This window comes from Mizuhopecten yessoensis, unplaced genomic scaffold, assembly GCF_002113885.1.
Source record: "Mizuhopecten yessoensis strain PY_sf001 unplaced genomic scaffold, ASM211388v2 scaffold1313, whole genome shotgun sequence".
In the NCBI taxonomy this organism is placed as follows: domain Eukaryota; kingdom Metazoa; phylum Mollusca; class Bivalvia; order Pectinida; family Pectinidae; genus Mizuhopecten; species Mizuhopecten yessoensis.
The window spans coordinates 1,289,358-1,307,536 of NW_018403984.1; the positions used below are offsets into that span (position 1 = coordinate 1,289,358).

Genomic DNA, 18,179 nt, shown 5'->3' on the forward strand with positions numbered 1-18,179 from the left:
CGGGACTATCAAGTGTGACGATCACAGGACGGGACTATACAGTGTGACGATCACAGGACGGGACTATACAGTGTGACGATTACAGGACGGGACTATCAAGTGTGACGTTTACATGACGAGACTATCAAGTGTGACGATCACAGGACGGGACTATCAAGTGTGACGATCACAGGACGGGACTATACAGTGTGACGATCACAGGACGGGACTATACAGTGTGACGATTACAGGACGGGACTATCAAGAGTGAAGATAACAGGTCGGGACTATCAAGTGTGACGATTACAGGTAGGAAGTATCAAGTGTGACGATCACAGGACGAGACTACTCAAGTGTGACGATTACAGGACGGAACTATCCAGTGTGTCGATTACAGGACGGTACTGTACAGCGTGACGATTACAGGACGGGACTGTACATTGTGGCGATTACAGGACGGGACTGTACAGCGTGACGATAACAGGACGGCACTGTACAGTGTGACGATTACAGGACAGAACTTTACAGCCTGAGGATTACATGACGGGACAGACGACTGTATGAGTTATTTAGTTCTGACTTTAAAAAGTTTGACAACATAATGCAAGCATGCATATAGATAGATAATAAATATGTGTTGGAAAAAAATCAAATTAAGACGCAACTCCCATACGTTTTCTTTCCATGAAAACCTTTCAACAGGTTTTGGGCAAGCGAGGTACTTTCGTGTACTCTACTGTCAGCTGTAACGAAAACAGAGAATAGAAAAACACAATAGATATATAGGCAAAGCATCTCTTTCTGGCATATTTTTCGGTCCATCTACAATATTTCTGTGGTGATATAATTCACGGTCTACAGGTTCTGTTAGAAAAACTCTTATCCATAGGCGGTGTACGTCAGCCATTACCAAAATTATGTCAGGAAGGTTGTGACGTCATACTCGTAACATGTATACATACATGTATATATACGGACTAAAAATAAAGAGTTATGCACTTAAAGTATTTTTTTGGACTGTTTCAAACAATAAATTACGCTTTTAATTATTGTGATTAAGAGAACATGTAAGTTTTGTTTTGTGATTTTTCTAACAATATTTTTTACGATCATTTATATAGGGATTGAACGGCATTTGTTCCATTTTCATACCGGCAAGAACATGGTTCCTGAAACAGCCTTACGTCACCAAAATGTTTTATACTAACGGTTGTCTCATGTTCATCGAGACGGGAGACGAAACTTCAAAATGACGCTGATAGAATTGCGTTCATAGCTCTATGAACGCAATTTCTCCTGGTAATGCTTATAGAGGAACTTGCAGTGGAGACATAGTCCCTTTCAAAGAAAATAACGTCTCGATTTCCGTTTATTGTAATCATGTTTATGTTGCTCTAACTTTCCGTCCTCCTATCTTAGTTGCGAGGTCATACACCCTAAACAAACAGAAGCAAATAACTGACTCATCTCACAAAGGATATTAATATATATATTCATGACATGAACGAGATATAAGCCTCTCGGCTGGACACAGCTTCTCCCGAACTGGCATGTCGGTCTCTGATCTATCGGATTTCTCGACTCTTTACATACCTTATACCAAACCAGAACTTCTCTTATGATGAGAGCTGTCGTTTCCAAGAAAATGCAATTTCAATATATATCGTTGTAAATTATTTTGAGCATATTTGTGAAACGCATAACAAAGGCCAAAGTTAACTTACATACAGAAATGTTGTAATGCTTCTTCCCCGCCACAGCGTAGGACAAAGCCGGTCGCCTGGTCGCGACCAACACCTTGATTGGGCGACTAGAAATTGTCAAAAGATGGATAGTTACTGGCTCAAAAATAAATCATTGGGCGAGTACATTATTATTCTCAAAATCGTAGTTTACTCCCATAAATTAACCATCCCCAACTTCGGAACACACATTTTCGGAAATCCTGTACTCTGGGTCACGCCGTTAAAATAACGTGCAAGTGCATCAGAATTGACACAGATAGTCAACATGGCGGATACAAACAAGGGCTGGGGATTTAAGTAAGTTAACTAATGTGTTTTTATAAGTCGTAAGTTTTGTTCGCTGTAAGTTACTATTTTACGTTGTTTGGTCTGCCGTATCACCAGTACTGGTTGCCGACCATTTCTCGCCAAAGCGCGTGTATTGTGCGATGTCACGCGAACTATCGTGTTTTTTTCACACACAATCCAAAGAAGCTGTATTTTTAACCACATAGGCAAAATTTTAAGACTTAGCTGTCCTGTACGTCGGAGATATCAGGTAATGAACCCTAAGTCGACCCAAAATCGCCAGCTGATCGTCAGCTGTATGTATACCTTCCCGCAATGGCACTTTGTTTCTGCCGGTATTCCAGTCAATGTCCGTTGAATAAGCCGTTTCGTTACCGTTGAATCTGATTTGCTTGATCTTTTACACCCCCCCCCCCCCCTTCTCGGAAGACCCTGTGGATGTTACTTGTTAGACTGTGTTGTACATGTAGCTTGCTAAGGTGTCCCCTCGCAGGAACTGTGTGTTGGAGTGCCGACCCTTCACACCCCGCTTCAAGTCTTCCCTGGATGCCACGTCTTTCGAGATGTAACCAATCTATTCTTGGTTGTCAGACAGTCTTCCCTAGCCGTCACTGGTTGTCCAGTTGGAAAACTTACTTACATACAGCAATGTTGTTGATGCTGCTTCACCGCCAACATCCTCAGCCGAGGCCATTCATCATTGTAGTTTGACCCCTTGCTCGGTACACTTCAGGATGGGGGTCCACAGTCGTGATCATTCACTGCGCGTCGGTGGTGGTTCTCCAGCTACTGTTGTCTCTTGAATTTGAAAAAAATGAAATCGAAGAGGAAATCATAAGAATTATTGAATTCCTGGTTGAACGTGAAAAGGGTTTTGGTCACCTACCAGACCACAACGAGTAACGATCAATGGTACAACCTCAAACCTGAAACCAGTAACAAGTGGAGTCCCCCAAGGGAGTGATTTAGGACCAATACTGTTCCTGATCTATGTCAACGACAGCTTTATCTCGTAACTACGTGACCTGCTGGACACAACACAAGGATATTTTAGACGTTTGGCCATCGTCTGTAAACTGACACAAAAAATACCGGAAGTTCGTCCGAAAAACATAAGAAATAATCACTGATTAAAAAACCACGCATACATATGCAGTTTTGCTTAATGCACTTTTTATCTTGCTCAAAATGAGCCCATACCTGAAAAAACGGTGATATATTTCATTCATGAACCGGTCTATTTTGCTGTCTGACAAACGTACGAAAATGTCGTGTCACCGGCAGCCGTGTTTCCGAAGAGCCAAGGAGACATTCTTATATCGATAACCAGTGTTTTCAATGAAACGAAAACCTTGTAATGCAATGAACTTGACCCATTTTCACCAATTTTTAACAGAACAAAGTGAGAAATAACTTACCATCAACCAAAACCGATATAAGACTTCAGAAAAAAATAATAACAGATTCTATATTATAACTAAATAAATTAAATAAATAAAATTATAAAATTACATGAATTCGTTCAAGTTGACATATTGAAAAATCAATTAAAAATGTGAAATTAAAAAAAAAATGGTTTTGATAATTAATTTGACGATCAAAGATTGTTTTTTTTTTTATTCCAAACGGAGCTTTTGTTCTTGCAGGTCACTGAAGAGAATTTCTTAATAGTGTATTCGAGTTATCTGTCTTTGAACAGTAAATCAAAATAGACACACGGAAACATATAACGGCTACTTCATCCCTGTTCAGACGGGTGAAATTTGTTAAAAATTGTTTGTTCTGTTTTTCTTTAAAATACAGTTTTATGTTGCTAGTTTTTTGTTTCCAATAGTAGATTGTTTACATATTTATGACAGTCATCCGTAATTTCAACAGTTTTCTGTTGATATGAGTACGAAATCGCGGTCGCTTCTTAAGTGCGCGGAAACCGGTAACACGATCGAGAATACTCCAACCCTACCAGATACAGAAATGAACCTGTAATTGTAAATAGCTAGCAACCAGAAGTCAAATTAGTACGCGTGTGTACAGCATACATGAAAAGAAAAGAACATGATATACATCACCACCAGCTACTAGCTAGCTTACAACGAAGTCATCTGAGCGAAAACGTGAGTTTTTCTGGTTAATCTGGTTTCCTCATACATTCCGGGCCAAATGAGAAATGCATGTATCGTAGGAGACGACTGATATGGGGACCTCCTGCAGAATTGTGGAATTGCTTTGGTGTCCTCTATTTGGGGACACAAAGGTGACCACGTAGATCTGCTGCACCCATTGCAATTTTTGGTATTTTTATCTTTCTTCTTCTAACTACCTTTTATTTCCTAGCGCTTTGCTTGGCAACACTCCACTTTTGGCATTTATGTTGAGCGTTCGCCCGGCTGAGGAAGGAAATGGGCTCTGTTCCCAGGCCGGGACATACCAAAGTCCTTAAAAATAATAATGGTAGTTGTTATTCCCTGCTTGACGTTCAGCTTTTAGGGAAATTGCAACTGGTTCACCCCTTGTCAGTATAAGATGACCGGGCGGAATGTGATTGGCATTTCGGTGAGATAGCACTATAAAGTCGGCATCAGATTCGAGCTATCACAAGGAGGCAACATACTCTGCCCCCTGCATACACGCATACACGACACTGCACACAGAGGCACGTCCTTAAATAACGTTAGCTGTTAATAGGACGTTAAACAAAATTAAACCTAACCAAACATTGCAACACCGTTCTCGTTGATGAAAACGTACAGCTTACAGGGTTTTTAGGGGTTTAATTCTTGATATAAAACTTTCCATGGATCATTGTAGCAATTATTTTCATTTTGTGTATCATGTTTGGAGATCTTTAGGTAATAGGATTACTGAAGAGATTCCGATTACCGATCCGAAAATACAATAAATGTGTATGTGATGGGTTCCATTTTGCATACGGTGAGGACACCAAAAAATAAAAACATTTACAAGTACATGTAACCCGATTTTCCCGAACTCTTATGATCCATCCCTCAGCTTACTGGGGGCACATCATTCTCTTCATATATTTGATTCCTTGGTTTCAGGAATGTTTTATAATGTAACTCCAGCTGTTAGAATTTGAAAAGTTTAAGCAAATTACTGTGCAACAGGTTCTAAGTTGGTTGATAGCCGCCATTTTGAATTTAATTTAACCCCCAATAAATGAAATCACCCCAAACAAATTAAATCTCTTCGTGAGCTAGCAGTTCAGTTATTCCTACCGAGTTTATGCAAAAATTGGAAGACAGACTTAAGAAATTGATAAAAATGCATTTTTCTAGATGACCACCATGGACTAACCCAAAACAACATTTGATTACATGACACAGGGACCTTTCCTGGTAAGTCTTGAGTAAATCACTGTGGTGGAAGTAAACACGTTTAAAATGTAAACTGTTGACAGAAAATTAACTATGGTGCAATACACATTGTCAGCTAAATCTGACAGTCTGAGTTTGAGAAGAATATTTATTTTTCTTCAAAGGTGGCGGCCATATCGGCCGTTTTGGATTTCAGAAATATATCAATACATTGTCTGCATCATTTCTGATCAATATTACCAGTGGTGAAGATGCTCAAAACGTCAAAACTTTACCGAAGTAGTTCTTATATGGATTCAGTGATCTGACAGAGGTAAATGTGAAATGTTTATCGATTTCTGGTTTTTCAGAACACAATTTATCAATTTCCTAAGTATATTTTAGTAGATAATATAACTAGAATTCCAAATCAAGAGGCCCAGGGGCCTTGATAGCTCACCTGGACATTCTATTCTAATTTAAAACCTGTTAACTACTGTACACTTTAATCAAATAGCGCAAAAAAATATAAGCTGTAGCAAAGATTCAATCACACTAAGGATCTGACTGACATTTGTTTCTCCATGCCCACCAAATTAAAATATGTTTATATGGTAGTGATCTCAATTCTTCCTTTACAATAGGATGGGGCATGACCTAAGGTTCAATCATAGTAGCATGAAAGTAGTCATCTCTTCATGGTTACGAATTGTATATTTGATAATATGAAGGTGATCTGAACTGGTTCTGTTATGATCCAACAAGTAAGCCACAAGGGGTTGGGCTGGATCCCTGAACCAATCCTTGTAGCATGTATAAATTTGTCTCTTCAATTGTATGTTATAGGGAAGGGATGCAATATAATTGGTAATTTGCAATTTTTGTATGACTCCAACCAGGGAAGCTTTCAGCTCAATATTATGATTTTTCAGTTCTTCAGCAGAAGTCGTTTGAAGTTTTGGACATATTTGACCTCTTTTACCTTGAAACTAAGTCAGTGTAACTAGGTCATAAAATTCATCAGCCTCTATATCACAAATCTACAAGCCAAATGTCTTGATCTTAGACCTTTTGCTACTTCAGAAGAAGTTTTATAAGTTTTTGTCATATTTGACTTCTATGACCTACAAAGTATTTCAAGGTCGCTTTTCTTTGCAAACTCTATTGACTCTATCTGAGGAAGCTCAAGCTCAACACATATCATGAGCCTAGGCCTTTGGGTTCTTCAGAAGAGGTCATTTGAAGTTTTTTTTACCTTTGTCACCATGAAAGGTCAAGGACATTTTTGTTCAAAAACTTTGTTGGGCTCCATAAATGAAGCTACCAGCAACATTTCATGTTTCTAGGCCTTATGGTTCTTCACAAGAAGTCGTTTGAATTTTTTGAAATATTTGATCTCTGACTTTGAAAGTAAGTCATTTGTCGTTTTTGTTCAGAACCTTTGTTGGGCTCTATCAAAGGAAGCTACCAACCAAATACAATGACACATAGCCTTTTTGGTTTTAAGAATAAGTTATTTAAAGTTTTTGACATATTTGACCTCTGTGACCTTGAAAGATAGTCAAGATCATTTTTAGTAGTAAACTTTGTCAGGCCCCAACCTGGAAAGCTACCAGTCAAATATCATGATTCTAGGCCTTTGATTCTCCAGAAGAAGTGGTTTGAAGGAAAGTTGATGACGGCAAGTCAGTATAATGAAACTTGATTTAAGCATAACAAATATTTAATGCCATTTCTTCAAAAAAAGAATCTGAAATTCCGAAAGTTATACTGAACTTCTATTACGAACTTGTACATATGCTATAGGTACAGTAAAATATTAAATTTAACCAAATCCACACGCAATTAGCACTTAGTATTTATTCTTTTTTACCTCCTTTACCCTGATGAAACATAACATCAAAACAAATGATTTTGATGATAATGGACAGATTTTTGGATCTCTTGCAATTATGCTTGATCATATATATAGGATCTTACATCCTTTTCCATTTCATATGAGATTAATGAAACAAGTCTAAGAATTTTTCAATTTAGCGAGCTAAAATGAAAAAAATTGTGACAAGTTTCATAAATTTCATATGAAATGAAAACGATTGTAAGATCCTTTTTACCACATAATCAAGATTTGTGTCATTTATTCGTGTTAAACGACAAATTTCATGCAACTTTTAAATGTTAAAAGTCAACATTTTGACACCAGTGAATTAAACAATTGAAACTTACAACCAATTACAAGGCTAATAGGTCATATTACATGGGTTGATATGGGGAGGTGGGCAGGGGCATGCTCCCCCAGATTTTTTTTAAATCTAGAAGCTCTGTGGTGCATTCTGGGCTTATAATAAAGCTTTTTTAATCTGTTTAAATTTTAGATACGGACTAGGGTTTTTAAGGGTCATTTCTGGCCTCATCAGGGATTTTGAATTTGTTGCTATATATATACGTTATCTTGAATAAATGAAGTATGCAAATATGAAACTTCAAATTAAACAACTGGTATTGGAGATGGCATAACAAAGAGAGGTGTAAATCCACAATTTTCATAGTAAAATGCTTACATTTCGTCTGTTGTGTGCTATTCACATTGAAAATTTGCCATTTAAAAGCACTTCAATTAAACCCTTTTCAAATTTTGAAAGCCTCCGCATGGACCAAACAAATAAATATCTGACATGCTTGAACATTGTCATACCAGTGTTCATTTATAGAAAGGAATTCTTGTTTGTCACTTACAGAGGTTTTCCTTTCTGCATGCTAACTGTCCCAAAACATCATACTTTGGCTATTTCTGCATAGCAACACAATTTTGTTGCTATGGTAGGGTATTAACGCATGCACTTTGAAAATATTCTGCACCAAGAAAGATAGCCCCAATTAACCAATATATGATGTTTATAACAGAAGTTGATAAATCAATTCAAGGTTATATTTTTTAATTTTTATGAGACCGAAAAGAACCCATAAATGCCCCAAATCCTTTCCAAAATAGCTACTGGCCCTGCGGGAAAGCTTGTTGAAAAACCTACAGGTCCGCCCAGAAAACCACCTGCCACGAGCTAGCGGTTAATTCCACCCCTGCAAAATGTTGTTTCGATGGTACTTTGAGCATTAAAAAGAACAATTGAAACACCTTTCAATATAATTAACCTTAAAACACTCCACAATATTTCTGTCCTGCAGAAATATGCTATTTGAGTTTGTAAGCAAAGGACACATCCAATAGTCTCTTCAATTGCTGCATGACTGACAGGTTGAGTCTATGTCCACACCCAATTTTCCCATGGTCATGAAATAACAAACACTCGTGAACAATTATGAAATGTCTAATATGAATCATTTTCGCTGAGATTTCTCGCTGCTGCCAAGATGTGTCGTCAAATGTGACACAGATACCGGACCTCCGGTCATCCTGATCTACTATGTAGTGGCTGGCAAAGGGGGTCCAAATTGATCCATAGTCTGTACCACTAAATTCAGGTATTCGAAAAAGGAATTCACACTGACACGTAACAGTCTTGCTTCTTTTGCTTCAAAATGACTGCAATCACAAAAAATAAGCAAATTACATTACACAACTAAATTGTAAAATGTGAAACTTCCTGTCAAACTTGACGGACTTAGAGACTAGTAACAAAGATGTATAAAGTGGCAAAAGGGAAAGAGGTCAAAGCATGCTTAGATGGACATTGTTACAATTTTGCTACAACAATAACAAGAAGCCAAGAGGATCTGCATCACTTGTATTCAAACAATCAAGACAAAAATGTTCTCTTTAAATGTAGTATTTCCCCTATTTTGGGCTCTGCTGTTCAGCACCCAGGAGGATAACACCCTTCATTTATACCATGTTAGATACCTAGTCCAAAGACACCTGATTTGATTTAAATGTGTTCAGGAGGAGGGAGAGAGGACTTTTAAAGACCTTAACATTCAAAATACACCAACCAAGATTACAGTGTGTTTTTTCTTTACACGATAAACAATTCCTAGTTCTCAAAGACAAAGTTTGTATAAACATTATGTATATGGCAATTAGTTGGGATCTCCATTGGTTCCATGTTATGACCCTTGGATGGTTATATATGGGCTTAGTCGGTGTCTCAACTGTTTCAAAATGATCTCCCAAGATCTAGTCCCCTGGGGCCAGCATGTACATATGTCTCTTTAATAATGCCCAGATATTATAAATATATACTAAAGGGTGGGGATCTCAACATTTTTGACACTGTCCTTCAGTCAAAAGGGATCAGCCTCTCTGTTTGTACATTTTGTAGTCATTACCAGTACATGAGAGTATACTAATTCCAACCAAATATGGTAAATATTTATCAAAGGAGAAATTACTGAAAGGAGCACAGAAAATATTGCCTTCTTGGCCCCACCTCTAAGCCCTTTCATAACAAGCAAAATACATGGTACATTTGATTCCTCTTGTTCACTCAGTGAGTCTGGAACTTGACTGGTTTTAAGAACATGTGCCACTCTACACAAAAATTCCTACATGAATTATATATGTGCCCTACCACTCTAGGGGTTCGCATCCACTTATACAACATTGAGACCCATAGGACTATAAGGACCGACATTTCAAAAGTGGTTAAAATCTCAAAGTCTCAGTACTAAAGGAGTAGTACGTAGGAATTTATTTCCAATATTGAACCCCATTAATCTGCCCCATTAAAAGGAGCCACACCTTCTGAATCGTGTCAAATTTTATCAAAATAACCTTAGTCATTCTTGACTTATATAAGTACTCACTAAAGAAGTGCTAATTGTGAAGGTTACATTCATGAATCATATGTACGAGTAACATAATTCTTACACATGGAGTTGGTTATCCTTGACTACCATGGACTTTTTTCCACCTCCCCTTTTAGGCTCCTTATCCACACTTAGAGACCCATAGGCAATAGTGGCCTCCTCTTTGGATGGAAAGGGCACACAAAGATTTCTGAAAATGATAAATATTTCATTAGTTAAATTCTTCAAAAATGGACTGATTAATTGACATGTCATGTTAATAATAATGCTGATAGATTATTTTCATGGAGACATCAGGCTTGCCTTGATTATAACACACTTCGTTAACGTCTCTATGTACCACATTCATGACTAAAGTAGAAGTTCAATATATATCCTAATTCCAAACTTTAATTCAAATGTTAATTGGAATATCGTCGATATGTCATTATCAGAGCAGTGGCGGATCCAGAGACCTATCTGGGGGGGTTTCCATGTGGGGAAAAATTGAGGAAAATGGTGAAAATACATGATTTTTAAAGAAAATTCTCGGGGTGGGGGGTTTCCTGAAGCCCAAAAAAACCCTCTGGATCCGCCACTGCAGAGGGTTCAATTATCTTCTACTTCTACCACTTGGTGGCCACCATCAATCAGTTGATAATTCTGCCACTTGTTGTGCGATGCGCTAAGTTAAGGTGCATAGTTTAAAACTTGATAAGAATAGTTTGTGAATTGTGCAGTTGAAAAAACAAGTGTTCAGAATATTATTCCTTTGCGGCCAAGTGAGACTTGAAGGATTCAAGACTCACAGCATCTATCTGGATGCTTATTGAACCAGAACTTTTTTCCAATACTTGCATTACAAAATCGGTTCACTTTTGGTAAAAACCAGTCTATTTTAAAGTGGTTTAGAAACCATGTCATGATGTGTTTGGACTAAACAGTAACATGTATTGTTATTTTTGTATGTTTTAGAATCATGATGCCAATTTCAGATCAATTTTAAATATTACATGGACAGGTATTCTGATTTCTGCTCCATCTTGATATCAATTCACCATATTTTGGTAATTTGTCTGTTATTTAGTGACGGTGTCGTCCACATGAAGCCGAAGGAGATAAATTTCCATAAGGCCGGATATAAATGGTATTCCCCATACACATGCGCAATACGGTATTTCCGGTGTCTCGTGTCAACAGCTTGTTTGAGTCACCAAAGACGGATATCTGTGGAATTGTGATGAATTTGTGTACCTATCATAATATTTGGACATGATGTGATGTAGATATCATACCTAAGACTTCATACCCTTCGTCAATATATAGTTTTTCACTTTTTATTCAAAACATGGGCCTACTGTTCACAAGACTCTGGAACCTTTTTACGAACGAAGGTAAGTTGAGAAGGAAGAAAGGACTTTAAAAATGTCCTATGTACACATGTCTTGGTGTTAGTCAAGCGATACATTGAAAAAGCTTGAGGGCATTTGATTTGAGAATAACTGAACTTATGATAACAAATAATCAGATGGATGGGCGTTATCAAAAAAATGTTTCAATGCCGTAAATACCATTGGTGTTATCGGTGTGAGTGTCGACATGTCTTGAAATTAGCTGAACTGGGTTGAAGAATCGGTGAATAAGTCATGAAGATCAGTCATCATCAAACTGGCATTACTAGTACTTAAATGATAAGTGATAAAACAGGGCTAATCAATTGAAGTATATGTTTTGCGCAATCTTTTTATTACAAAGATAATAAAATTTCTATGTCCATCATAAACTCCTGTGCATAGTAGGTCTAGTATATGTGTATTTGAATTAAACCACACCTAATATCACTACCTGAAGTGTACAATATATTCTTGAATTCTGTACCAGCAGAGAAACAGAAGGCCCAAAATGGAAATGAAAATGTCACAATCATAAACCAGTTAAAGTTGCTTACAATATTTTCCCCTAGATACATTCTGATATCTTTAATTTGCAAGCAGAAAGATATCGGATTATATTTATAATTATCATCAGTATTTTAAACTTAAACCCAGTATACCCAAAGTAAACATGCTCTCCTATATATATATGATGTGTTAGTGTATCTAAAATCTAGTTACCATGGAAAAGACCAAAAACAATTCTGATGTAAATAATCTATATTTAATTCACCTGTCAATTTTGATTTAAATACATATCAAATGATGAAACTGTACAGTAGAAATAAAAATTCAAGAGGCTACTTGTTTAACAAGACTTTCTATATCTTTGGGAACCAATATTGTGTACATCGTAAACTTATAAATGCCAAATTCAAACTCTGACAGCAGTTCCTGATTGCTTCCCCCTTATACTATAGTATTTATGTCGACTAAACTGGTATATAAATATCCACACATAAAAAAAAGATAAATAACATTATAAAATTGTTCTAACAAAACAACTGTTTCACTATATATATAAAATACTTATCTAAAACAATTATTTATTTAAAATTTGTCATGAGCTGAAAGAAACCATGCAGAATGTGAAAGATTAATTTATTTCTTGGTCAGGTTAATTTGAATGTAAAAGCTACATATATCTATCCATTTGAATTTAATATATAAGTACAATATAAATGAAAGGGATTAAAATACTTATTCTTGAAAGATCATGCTTATGTTACCCGTCAGTAGTGTTTTCATGAAAAGCTGACAAAAGAATCAAAGCTATTCATCAACCTTAAACCATCTATTTTTAGAGAGTATATGTGAGAAGAAACAATTATTTGTTGTTTTCATCATATATCAAATGTTTGCCTATATATATATATCATTTTTGAATTATATAAAGTATTATTAGACTTGCAATTGAAATCTAAACATTTTAAGATTCATCTCAGGAAAAGACCATGCCAATATATATATATGTATGTGCACATATTAAGCAGAAATGATATAATCAGCTGCAGGAGATAAAAAAAAGACTTTAGTCATAAGTGGATGAGTAATTTTAATTTTTTAAAAGACCGACAGCCATATATAGATATCGATCTGTACATGCGTTTACATAACATGTATACCCTGTAACCCTACAGTGTATTTATGTGTATTAATATGAAAGTTAACCAGTCTGTAGTAGCTACTGTCAAAACAATGGTTAAAATTGCACTGGCACAATAATATTGAAGATACCTTTACTGTTGATATATAAGGATATTATTGCGTGCATAGTACAAACTGATCCTTCGAAACTGCACAATGCCACATTGTTAAAATGTCTGGTAACTTGAAACCCAGTCACACCACTCCTGAAAATTGTTGGACACTCTAATCCTAATTATACAATACATGCACAGTACTTGTACCTGTGAAGCTCTCTCATGACCAGGTAATACATTGTAATTATAATAACAGTCTGTGTACTGAACAAGTATAATGAAGACCATTCAAGTCGTGTTGATGGAAAAAATAATATGAACCTTCTTGTATAATTAATTTTATCATGATATATATATACATAATACATTTAAAAAAGTCAAATAAAAAATATATGCTAAAACCCTTCATTTCACCATTATGGTAAAGTGAAGCGCCCCTACCCCACCCTAGATTAATTATGTGCCAATTTTTATTTAACAATTTCTGTGTATCATATCGAAAAACACTATGAATGTGTATATTAATGAAATACCAATCAATTCAACCGATCATGATCAGATCTAGAGCACTTATAATTGAGACAACAAAATGTATGTTATATGTCAGCAATATAGATTTGTAGTCCCTGGGTTTACACATAATGTATTTTCCCTTCTTAATTTTATTCCCAATAAAAGTATTCATGCTTTGTCTTGCATATAGCACCCTAAATTTTGGGAAAGTCAATTGCAAAATCACTCTAGACTCCTCTATATGGATATCATGTTTTTTAGTTTGCCTTATATTCATATGATAGGTATACACTATAAACTAATATGTTTTGAAATTCAATTTTTGTCTTGTTTTAATTTCAGAACATAAGGTTATCATTGTTGGCCTAGACAATGCAGGGAAGACAACCATTTTATATCAGTTGTAAGTTATCATACAAAATATATATTGGTTTGAACATATCTTATTTGCAAAATACAAATGGGATTAGACACAAGTTCAAAACTTAAAATTTGTCTTCTCCAAATATAATATACAATTTAATCTAACTATACATTTAATGTCTAATTATAATTAAAAACATCAGAATTTCTTGTGATGGTAAATGAAACATATTGGAAAACAATGCAATTTGAGTAGCTCCATATAGCTAGTTAGCATATCACCTTTTTTATGGCCGAATATATATGTGCCAGTTCGCCTCTACAATATTGGCATTATTTTCTCCTATTTAAGCTTTATTTTCCCCTATTTAAGCTTTATTTTCCCCTATTTAAGCTTTATTTTCCCCTATTTCAGTTAAAAGTTCACCCGCTTGTAACTAAATACTACCACATAAATATCTGTCTTGGTTCCATTCTTTTTATATTTGCCATCAGTTCCACAACTGAATGATTAAAATAAATTTCCCTGTTGATAATTGTCACTGCTGATATTTTATAATCTATATTGAACAGGGAGAAACAAAATCAAAGATCTACTCCATGTACTCTCCCCTGGCTCTGGCCATGGCCATGGCCAGCAGCCCTTGCTGGATGGGTCATGCATCTAGCTACAGCGCATATTTTCCCCTATTTCGAAAAAAGGATACCAATTTTCTATTTCTGCATTAATCCCTGACAAATATGCAATTTTTATTTTTTTATTTTGCGGTGGTGAATAAACCTGAGGCAGTTATATAGTTGCCATGTGGCTTTAGGGGTGAGGGAAGGGACATTCATGTAAATATTTTCTAGTTTGTGGAGTGCTAGCTCTATAGCCTTACAAGAATTTGATAGATTCCCTCGATGCCTCCTTCGTATGATGAGGTCATAATTATTTCCAAAACTCCCAGTAAGATGATATCGTCACGAGTCCCAGCCATAAAAGAGAAATCTTCGGCTATGCAGAAATCATTAAAATATATAAATTAGTTGATGGCTTAGAATTAAATGGGATTTTATTAACAGAACTTAGAGAAAATAGGTGCAGATCTGTCTACAGTAAATTACAACTGAACTGTGTTATTGGTTGCAGTTTAATGAATGAGGTGGTGCACACATCCCCAACTATCGGCAGTAACGTAGAGGAGGTAGTATGGAAAAACATCCACTTCCTCATGTGGGACATTGGTGGACAGGAAACACTCCGGTCGTCCTGGAATACATACTATACAAATGCTCAGGTCAGTATTTATGTATTAACATTGAGGATATTCTCATATTTCATAAGTAAGTGAATATTTTGATTTTTTTCATGAGCGTATACCACACAGGAAACATAAAAAATACTCTGAATTTCAACCCAAGCGTGAAATATACTCAAATATGCATGTGTGTGAGGTAAAAGGTCAGATATCAATTTCATCTTATTTATGATAATAACAGTTTCCATTACGTATACTAATGATTTGATACTTGTTTGTTGAACAGTTTGTGATACTGGTGATAGACAGCACGGACAGGGAGCGGTTATCTATAACGAAGGAGGAACTGTATAAAATGCTCAATCATGATGTAAGTTACACAACATCTTTATAATAGGAAACTACTGAAACTTTTATTGGTTTAACCAATTTTTTATTGCCTTGAAAAAGACAAAAAGGATTGGGCACAACTTCTTACAACTTAATAAAGCCCTCTCCTAACTTAAATACATTTTACGTACCTGGTACATCATAGCTGTCTTAACATGTACATTTCAAATTTTTTTTATTTCTTTTATTTAAATTGAATTAACGTTATAGGTTGTTGACAACTGTTTCTCTGTACCCCGACCTACTCATAGAGATATAGCCGAGGTTTTCACACAGATAAAGAAAAAATATTCTTTGAACATGATATAATTGTTGTAATTAAGACTACTAGAACGGTTTGTATCCTTATGGACTTACATACATAGGTAAAGGGTTTTACTGTTTTTAATATTGTTTTATTATTTACACAATTTACTTTTAATGTTTTTACAGTATGGTCACATATTGGAACCACAAATATTAGTACATTATAAATAACAAATATTAGTATATAGTAAATATATGTACCATAATTACCGTGTGAATAGGGATGCAGTTAATATTTGTACAGCAACTGTATGTATACATATTAATCAATTAAAAATTAAAGCCTTAAATACATGTAGAGCAAAAGTATGTGCAATGATTAGTACAGCAAATACATATGTATATGCATGGAAATGAAGCAAATCTTAGCACCTCAAATATGTACAGCAAATATGTGATACAGTAATGATTATTACCTTGTTTATCTGTATTTCTGCAAAGATATGTACAATGATTAGTGCAGAAAATATCAACACAGAAAATATATCATACAGCAAATATGTATATGGTGAATATACATAAATCATATATGCACACCAAATAATATGAAAAGGCAAAGCCTTAAAAGAGCGAAGCTTTTGTTGATCTCTGATATTTACTGATTCAGAATGAGATAATACTGCTATCAGAATGAGGCAAGATAAAATTTATTTAAAGTCGGCTAGTTGAGGGATAACAATAAAACATAAACTCTAATGAGATTAAGACTGACATAACAATATTCGAGTAGAAGCTTTTTGGGGGATTTTCAGCCTCTAAAAGTGCCTGTGCAAATTACAGAGGTGTGCAAATTACATGGGTTTTAACGGTATATTCTAAGATCCAATTATAACCTCTGAAAGAGGGTTATTTGTCTCTTGGAGGTATATTATATACACACATCGTATTTAGTTTTAATTTATCACAGCTTACATTTCTGGTACTCTTTTGATAAATGTGCACCGTATTCAGTAGGATTTAAATAAAAAATGCAATTCCAGGTGAGCTATTACATTTATAATTAAGGCCCCTATAGGTCTCTTGTAATTTTGTTTTACTTCAAAATCCCCCCAAAAAGTTAAGAAAAATTGAGTGTGTATAACGGGACTGTAAATCAAGTTGTCTGTACCAGTCCTGTACATGTGTGTGTTCAAATATCATTGACTGAGCCAGAGACGTATAAATACAGAGATTGGCAACTCTCGCTGATCTCGCAAAATCACGCATGATCTACGAGTGTTTGTTTTGACAGCTTATCGACCTGGTGACGATAGTCTGGTCAGTGAGTTACCTGTGTGAGAGTTCGATCGTGTATTCGTTAGTTCGTGTCAACATGTCACTTATCCTAGATATATGGATCATATAAAGAAGCTGGTTAGAAATATAATGTTATATCTGAATCCGTTTTTGAAATAAAAAGATGAACGAGAAAGGAGTGCCGGTGTCATGAAAGGAATTAACTCTCGCACATCACAGCCGCCATTTTCACATGTTTTTTTTAAAGTGTATTTTCAGAGCTCAATTTTCAAACTTTGCAGGTATTGTAACAACCTCATTTTAATTTCCTGGTTAGAAATATTATCATATAACTAATTTCTGAAAACTTTTTTGAAATTGTCTAAAGAAAAAAAACGGAGATAGTGTTCAAAATTTGTCATGATAGAAATAACCCTCAAAATCAGAGCCGCCATTTTAACTTGATTTCTCAGAAAAACCTGTCTTTTCACAGCTGAATTATGAAACTTTGCAAGTATTGTAACAACCTCATTTAAATTTCCTGGTTAGAAATATTATCATATAATTAATTTCTGAAAACTTTTTTGAAATTGTCTAAAGAACAAAAACGGAGATAGTGTTATCCTGAAGCCAGAATAATTACCGATATGTAAACACAGCCACGATGTGCAATTTTTCGATGTTCGGGGTTTTCTAAACTTAATCATTCAAGTTTACATTCAATGTAGCACTCCCAAACCGCATGGAAATCTCAGCTACATTTTGTAGCTACGTACGGTTTTAATGTTACGTTGATTTGCGATGTTTTCTCATGGCATAATTATGATTTGAGTTGAATGCAGCGAACCGCATATCCAATATGGCGCAGGTGAAGCGTAACTCTCGATACCAGTGACCAATGGTAAGGCCAAGAGCAAGTTGCCAATCTCTGTATTATACGTCTCTG

General features: G+C 35.5%; 2 protein-coding genes across 2 annotated transcripts in view; one reads left to right on the forward strand and one right to left on the reverse strand.

The window, feature by feature from the left end:
* Window positions 1–7,983: 7,983 nt before the first annotated feature.
* Window positions 7,984–11,217, reverse strand: LOC110459135 (EKC/KEOPS complex subunit LAGE3-like). The gene is made up of 3 exons (XM_021511240.1): window positions 11,083–11,217; window positions 10,152–10,280; window positions 7,984–8,867 (listed from the first exon to the last, which is right to left on the reverse strand). Exons 1-3 carry the CDS (start codon window positions 11,109–11,111, stop codon window positions 8,747–8,749), a joined length of 279 nt encoding a protein of 92 aa, XP_021366915.1. The 5' UTR covers window positions 11,112–11,217; the 3' UTR covers window positions 7,984–8,746.
* A 34-nt stretch (window positions 11,218–11,251) lies between these two features.
* LOC110459636 (ADP-ribosylation factor-like protein 5B) overlaps window positions 11,252–18,179 on the forward strand; it is a 17,741-nt gene continuing 10,813 nt past the window's right edge. Inside the window, exons 1-4 of the mRNA XM_021511984.1 lie at window positions 11,252–11,463; window positions 14,061–14,121; window positions 15,214–15,361; window positions 15,609–15,692. Of these exons, the coding sequence (XP_021367659.1) occupies window positions 11,418–11,463; window positions 14,061–14,121; window positions 15,214–15,361; window positions 15,609–15,692 (339 nt within the window). The 5' untranslated portion in view covers window positions 11,252–11,417. The remainder of the gene's footprint in view (window positions 11,464–14,060; window positions 14,122–15,213; window positions 15,362–15,608; window positions 15,693–18,179) is intronic.

Excerpts from the sequence above, each read along its gene's own strand:
- LOC110459135 (XM_021511240.1), bottom strand. The coding sequence starts at position 11,111 with ATGGAGCAGAAATCAGAATACCTGTCCAT. Across the intron at positions 10,281-11,082 it reads AAATCAGAATACCTGTCCAT|AAATCTTTGTGTGCCCTTTC; the intron begins GTAATATTTAAA and ends TATCATTTTCAG. Across the intron at positions 8,868-10,151 it reads AAGGATAACCAACTCCATGT|TCATTTTGAAGCAAAAGAAG; the intron begins GTAAGAATTATG and ends TTGTGATTGCAG.